General features: G+C 35.5%; 1 protein-coding gene across 1 annotated transcript; it reads right to left on the reverse strand.

The window, feature by feature from the left end:
* Window positions 1-1,180: 1,180 nt before the first annotated feature.
* On the reverse strand, window positions 1,181-3,376 carry LOC132036070 (pentatricopeptide repeat-containing protein DOT4, chloroplastic-like). The gene has a single exon (XM_059426300.1). It carries the CDS (start codon window positions 3,327-3,329, stop codon window positions 1,410-1,412), a length of 1,920 nt encoding a protein of 639 aa, XP_059282283.1. The 5' UTR covers window positions 3,330-3,376; the 3' UTR covers window positions 1,181-1,409.
* Window positions 3,377-7,905: the final 4,529 nt, after the last annotated feature.

The raw sequence follows: 7,905 nt of genomic DNA on the forward strand, positions 1-7,905 counted from the left end.
TAAAAATGAAGAGTGGTCTCTTTTCACCCCACATGCTCCTACTATACATACAACATGATGGCAACATATTGAGTAGACTTGAAAAACCTAATCCAAATTGTGCAAAATTTGCCGACGCAAGTTTCTCAAGATCTCTCAAGAACAAAGCCATCTACAGGCTAAAGAACCTGATCCAGACACAAGATATTGTCTACGTTCTTTAGGTTGTTGTATGTCTTAGTTCATCTGTGCTTAAATTGTAAACCTACTCTTCTGTGTTAAGAAGTTGATTGGAGGTGTCTTCAAAAGTCTCAAAGTGTACTTGCTGGAAATGTGTTTCCGAAAGCTTTTGAGTGGTACACTAGGCTAGAGTTAGTCTAGGTGTATTAATGGTCCTTGGCTAGAGTTAGTCAAGTGGAGGTGCTTGCAATCGGAGCATTACAAGTGAAGAAGGACTACGGGGGTTAGTTCCTAGCTTACGATAGAGTTGTAACCTGATGAAGTTGCTCGGTTAGTGGAGCTGAAATCCAACAGGGGTAGGTCGTGGTTTTTAATCCCTTGAGCAAGGACTTTTCCACATAAAAATCGTGTGTTGATTCTCGCACTGTATTGCATATGGAAAATGATACACGACCAGGTCCCTCATATACTGTTTGGTGGACGCACGGCCTTCAACAAGTACACTATGTTATTCGAACTCAATTCTCAAAAGAAAATGGTATCTTCGTTTTTCATTTTTCCATTTTGCTGTAGTAATCATGGACCTGTCTGGATGTATTCACATTTACAGTAGAGCCTGAAACATTTGAGGTCTGAAATGCTGATACAATTTGTTTTGCACAATTTATGTTATATAACTTGATAAAGCATCGCTTATATTGCAAAGTCAGATCTGATACTTCTTAGGTTTGCTTAGTAGGCGTTTCTAATTGCCTATCAGTTAGTCTTTGAAAATACAGACTTTTTCTTTAAGAAAGTTAGAAACTTGGAGTAATTCCATCACACTGTGCTGCAGTTTTACTTGTAAAAGTTTTAAACTCCTACACACTATGTTAGAGTTTACCTGTAAATAGTTTTCCAACTTAAGGAAAAAATCTTGAGTTTGTGGCTCTATATATGAGAACTCAAGGATTCTATCATGGAGTTTGTCGTTCTACAATTAAGAACTCAAGAAAAGAGTCACGGAGATCGTTACTTCTACAGCTTAGAACTAAAGGATTTTGTCCTTGAGTTCGAAACTCTTATCACTAGGATAGACAACATTTTAGCATTCTATAACTTCCTGAACATTTAAAATATCAAGGACATGAAGCAATTTCAAGAAGTAAGATGTTAAAATCTTAAATTTCACTCAAATGCTAAAACCTCAAATTAGAAATTCTGAATCTGGTGATGACTTAGGTAAAAAGTTTACATCTCTTTTCCTGTTCTCAATTTCCTTCCACTACCCAGCTACAACCAAAACCCTTTACCAACCCCTTTGTCTCCATTAGTTTTCGCACTGCAAGAGCATCACTTATTCTTCCAGCTTTAGTATACAAATTTGATAGTGTTACATAGTGTCCAGGATTTTCAGGCTCCAATTCAACTAAATTCTCTGAAGCAAGAACTCCAACGCTCACTTTTTGAAGTGCTAAAGCAGCAGCAAGTACAGAACCCCATATATGCTTGTTCGGCTGAACACACATTTTTCCTATAAAATCTGTTGCATCTTCAAGCCGACCAGCTCGTGTTAGTAAATCAACAACACAAGTAAAATGTTCCATTCTGGGTTTCAATCCGATTTCCTCCACCATTCTGTGGAAAATATCTAACCCTTCATCAACAAGTCCTGAATGACTGCATGCCGAAAGCACTGAAGTGAATGTCAAAGCATTTGGTTGAACGCCACAGTGACTCATTTTTTCCAGGAGATGCAGGGCATCTTGACCCAAACCATGCATTCCCAAACCACCAATTATCGTATTCCATGACACTATATCCTTGTGATCCAAATGAGAAAATACAGATAAAGCATTTCCAATGCACCCACATTTTGAATACATGTAAATAAGTGCATTCCAAACGGGAGTGACATCATCCCACAAACTGTTCCGCGATACATATGCATGAATCTGTTTCCCGTATTTGAGGTCACAAAATGGCAAAACAATTGAAAGTGTGGTCTCGTTAATCTTGATTCCTATAGTCAGCATTTCCTTGAAATACTGCACAGTCGAGTCTTTCATCCCTAGTTCAGCAAAACCATGAATCATGGAATTCCAAGCAACAACATCCGTTCTATCCATCAACTCAAACACATGTCTTGCATCTTGAATCCTCCCACATTTAGCATATAGAGTCAGTAATGCAGGTCCAGATGATCTATGGAAAGCAAAAGGGGGCTCGAGTTTAATCCCGTATGCATGAATCTCCTTAGCACTCTTTAAATCCCCAATAAGCTGGCACGATGCTAGTACACTAGAAAAACAATCTAGGTCAGGACAAACTTCTCTTCTATCTATCATTTCCCTAAAAATATTCAAAGCACTACCATGATCTCCAATTCTTGAATAACCTGATATCAAAGTCGTCCACGATATTATACTCGGTTCTTTAATTAGCACGAATATTTTCCTAGCCTCATCACATCGACCCATGCGACAATAAGCATCCATTACTGTATTCAAAGTGACTATATCTGGCTCACAACCTTCCTTACTCATAAGCCCAAACGTCTCAACAGCCAAATAAAGTAACTCATTCGATACATATCCTGAAATTATCAAATTCCATGAAAGCAAATCTTTTTCTTGCATCAAACTAAATACCCGCTTAGCATTCTGAATATCACCACATTTTGAGTACATATCAATTAAAGAATGGTTAACTTGGACATTCCATTCTACACCATACACAATTATATCTCTGTGCACTTGTACCCCAATGTACAACCTCAAAAACTTAGCACAAATCTTCAATACTAGAGGAAACACATACCCATCAGGTAAAATTCCATCTAGTTTCATCTCCTTATAAGTATTTACACATTCTTTAAATAGAGTATTACGTGAAAAATATGATATTATGGCTGTCCAGGCAAACACATTTCTTTGAGGCAATTCGACAAACAGGTTGTGGGCATAGTTAATATTGTCGTGTTCTGCATACAATTGTATCAATTTTGTTATGAAGAATGGGTTGTGGGTTTGACCATGTGTGATGATTTGTTGATGGGTTTGTTTGGTTTGGTCTATTGATTTGGAATTGTTGCAGAGTTGAAGTAAATTGTTTATTTCGAATGTCAAGAATGGTCTCACATTGGTTGCTGGCATACTTGAAATTTTCTTGTAAAAACTCCATAATTTCATCTATTTGCCTCGAAGAACAAATGAATTCCTAATATATACAGAGTTTGAGCTCTGTTTATATCAAAAGAATAAAGACAGCTTCTAATTATTTTCACAAGTCACGTCTAGGGTCTAGCTTCCAGGAAGTAACAACCTTGTTACACATAATCTCTATGAGGCTGTGACACATTTTGCATCATTTGTTTTTGTTTTTTGGTCCAAACATATTTGCATCATATTAGAAGCAGTTTATATTTATTTCATAGTATTCAAACACTTCCTCATTTCTTTAATTTTTCAAACAGTTCCCAGGCATTTTACTTGTCATTGGCTGACAAAATCATTTTTCAACATTTTTCATGTTTTGAAAATGAATTGACCACTCTAATTTATTTTTTATCAAACATGAAAGTTTTGTTCAATTTAATCCCTACATAATTTTAACTAATGAAATTATTTTAAAACTTCAATTTTGGTGATTTTGAAAGCTAAAGAAAGAAAAGGGTACTTGTTAAGTGATTCTTTTCAGAGAACATTTCAAACATTTTAAAAAAATAGTTGTAAAGTAATAAAAAAAACAGACAAGCGAAATTTTATTTATTGTAATCTTTTTCTCCCTGTCTTTCTGGTTTATTAAGCTTATAGCTTTCTCTTAGGATCTTTACAGAGATAGCTGACGGGATTCACTGTTTACTTTTTCTAATTCCAGATACATAGATTATATACAGTTATATAATAATTATATCTGGTTATACACATATTATACATGAACTATAAATATATTATATATCTGCCGGCTATGTTTGTAAAGGATTGGGTGGGAGGCTATTTAGGTTAATTCTTCTTCTCTTCTTAAAGTATTATCTTTTCTTTTTTAGTATTCTTTACTGACTAAGAACTATTTTGAAAACTTAGGTTAGAGATCTCCGTTTACCTTTTCCTCAAATTCAATTATGTCATCAACTTACATTAGTTAGATTGTGAGTTTACAAACAATATAGCTTCATAATTTTAGTCATAATAAATATGTGTGTGGGTGTGTGTCGTATTTGTCAAATAGCATTGATCATACTTCTAAATGTGTTCTTTTTGTAACGAAAACATTGCACCATTGTCCATGAAAATGAAATAGAGCCACGCGTATTTTCCCTTGTAGTTACTGTGCTCGAGCTTGAGCACAGCCTAGACGTGGTTGTTGGTCAATAACATCTCTTTTATGTTCACCTACTATTGTCTTGTACACACCCACATTGGAAAGTGCATCGATATAGCCAATTTCAGGATTCCTTTTTAAGATATAATCGAAATTTATAATTTTTTTATAAGTTTAATTGCTTTAAAATTAACTTTAGATGTAAGAGAAAACTTACATGTGCGAGTTGGAAGTTTTAAAAATTCAGACATACGTATTTGTTTGGCATGCAATGCCTGGTTTTAGAGTACAATAAAAGGGACCAATGAATTATATTAGCATCCAATGGTGTGGCATAGTAATTAATGAAATGGTTTGAGAATTAAGCGGTTTCAGGTTCAATTCTTAGCACAACACAATTATATAATAAAAAATAAAAAACATAAACGGGCAGATGAATTAGGTTGGATTTTGAGAGGTTCAAACAGGATGAAGAAAAATGGTCGATAACTCAATCTATTCATGTCTTGTGGGGTCAATAATATTAGTGATGAAAAAGAAAAGAATATACAATGACAATGGACAAACATAAAATACTAGTGATGAAAGTAAATTCGTTTTGTTGCAAAAGGACTCAATGAACAAGACAAAACCAGTGGGCTTTGACCAGCCGCTCCACGCCATGGTTTTGGGTTTTATTGTAAGTTTGAATGCCTTTAATTTCACTTTTGTCTGAATAATTCAGATTGGTAAAAACTAAAAGTAAATTTGTTTTGGAGGTTTGTGCTTTCTCTCATTGTCATTCTCACTCTTCCAGTTGTAGTTAATGACAGCTAGCCTGCTCTTCTTTATTGTTCTTGCAGGATAGTTAAATCTAGGATGCTTATGATCGTTCGATTCAATTTTAAATGTTATGATTCGGCTTATTGATTATTGATTTATAAATACTTAAATCGATAACTGAACCAATACGAAATCGATTATCGGTTATTGATTTATTGGTTCTCGATCGTTAATGAATTGATTATCGATTTAACCAATATTGAATGGACATTTATCGAAAATTCCTTTAAGTTATCAAAATTCCATTAATGTGCAAAGAGACGAGCAAACCTATACAAATAAATAGACATTCACCAGTTGGTTCACTATGCAAAAAATGAATAAATTACAGACTGATACTGTCTTTCTTGGATTAATTCTTACTATTATACAGCAAACGAATGAATGCATTTTTTTTCCAAGTGTGGATAAAATTACCAACCCGGTAAAATGTGAAGACTAGCTAAGAGATCAATCAACCACAAAAAAATAAGGTAATATCTCAGGTCACTCAACTATGAGTGTTGCACTCAGAAAGTCACACAACTTATTTTCTAACCAGAAAGCCAGTCAACTATTGATGTTTCACCTACAAAGTCACTCAACATATTTAAGTGATCTTTTAATACATTTTACTATTTTTAGTTAAAGCTAAAATTGTAATAAATAAACAAGTGTCATTTAAATTATTTTATTGACCTGCCCACTTGACCCGACCCACTAAAACATTATTGTGGGTCAGTTATATTTGACATGGTAAAATTGTAATTTTAAAAATGCGTATCTGATTATCGACAAAACCATTAAAAAGATGAAAAAATGAGTCTCGAACCGATAACCCGATTGTCAAATAACACTAAACGGTTAATCCAATAACCAGATATCAATCAACCAATGACATCTTTTCAGTTCAGATTATTGATTTTATCCGAAATATACACACCCCTAGGTAAATCCCTCCATTTTAACAGAAATTTGGGGTTAGAACACTGAAAATGAGCAACTTTTTGGTAGAGATCGATTTGCTTCCCATAATTTGATAATTAAACTAGAAAAACTATTTACTATTCCGTCCGGTTCATATTAAGTGATGCTTTTATCTTGTCCATACATCTTATGAAATCTACTCATTTCGAAAAAGAAAAAAAATACTTTTACTAACTTACCCCTACTTAAATAGTACTAATTTAATATAATTTATGGGTTACCATATCTTTAATGCATGAATCACTGCGGCTAATTCAAGATCATGGGTTGGATAATTCTTTTCATGTTTTCTTAATTGCCTTGAAGCATATGCAATCACCTTGCCATGTTGCATCAATACACAGCCTAGCCCAACGCCTGAAGCGTCACAATAAACAACATAGCCTTCCAATCCTCCGGAAGTGTCGAACTGGTGCAGAAGTCAGTCTGTCTTTTAGCTCTTAGAAACTACGTTCACAAGCATCTGTCCATTGAAACTTTGCTGATTTCTGAGTCAACTTTGTAAGTGGTGCAGAAATAGAAGAAAAACCTTCAACAAATCTTCTGTAATAACCTGCTAAGCCCAGAAAGCTACGTACCTCCGTAGGAGTTGTAGGCCTTGGCCAAGTCTTTACGGCCTCTATCTTTTGGCTATCTACCCGAATTCCATCGGCTGAAACAATGTGCCCAAGAAATGTCACTGAGTTCAACCAGAACTCACACTTAGAAAATTTTGCAAATAACTCTCGAGTCTGAAGAACTCTGAGGACAGTACGCAAATGATCCGCATGTTCTGCCTCGGATCTAGAATACACCAAGATGTCATCGATGAACACAATCACGAACAAATCTAGAAAGGGCCTGAACACATCATTCATTAAATCCATAAACACTGCCGGTGCATTAGTTAGCCCAAATGACATTACCCGGAACTCAAAATGGCCATATCTTGTTCTGAAAGTTATCTTAGGGATATCTTTCTCCCTAACTCTCACTTGATGATATCCGGATCTCAAATCTATCTTGGAAAACCATTGGGCACCTTGTAATTGATCAAATAAGTCATCAATCCTCGGAAGAGGATATTTATTCTTGATCGTCACCTTATTCAATTGCCGATAATCAATGCACATTCTCAAAGAGCCATCTTTCTTTCGGACAAACAATACGGGTGCTCCCCACGGGGATGAACTAGGCCTAATAAAGCCTTTCTCGAGCAAGTCTTTCAATTGCTCCTTCAACTCTTTCAATTCTGCGGGAGCCATTCTATAAGGAGGAATAGATATAGGCTTAGTGTCTGGCAACACATCAATAGCAAAATCAATCTCCCGCTCGGGAGGAAGGCCTGGAAGCTCTTCCGGAATACATCCGAAAATTCATTCACTACGGGAACTGATCGAAAGTCGGCGGTTCAGCTTCTACATCTTGAACTCGCACTAGATGATAAATGCAACCTTTTGTAATCATTTTCCTTGCCTTTAGGTAGGAAATAAACCTACCCTTTGGTGACGCCGTATTTCCTTTCCATTCTAAAACTGGTTCTCCCGAAAATTGGAAGCGAACCATTTTCATTCTACAATCGACATTGGCGTAGCAAGAAGCCAACCAATCCATGCCCATAATAACATCAAAATCCACCATTTTTAACTCATGCAAGTCAATCATAGTACGGCGATC

This window comes from Lycium ferocissimum, chromosome 2 (genome assembly GCF_029784015.1).
Source record: "Lycium ferocissimum isolate CSIRO_LF1 chromosome 2, AGI_CSIRO_Lferr_CH_V1, whole genome shotgun sequence".
Taxonomy (NCBI): Eukaryota; Viridiplantae; Streptophyta; class Magnoliopsida; order Solanales; family Solanaceae; genus Lycium; species Lycium ferocissimum.

Coding starts and splice junctions, on each gene's coding strand:
- LOC132036070 (XM_059426300.1), bottom strand. CDS start 3,329: ATGAAATTATGGAGTTTTTACAAGAAAATTTCAAGTATGCCAGCAACC.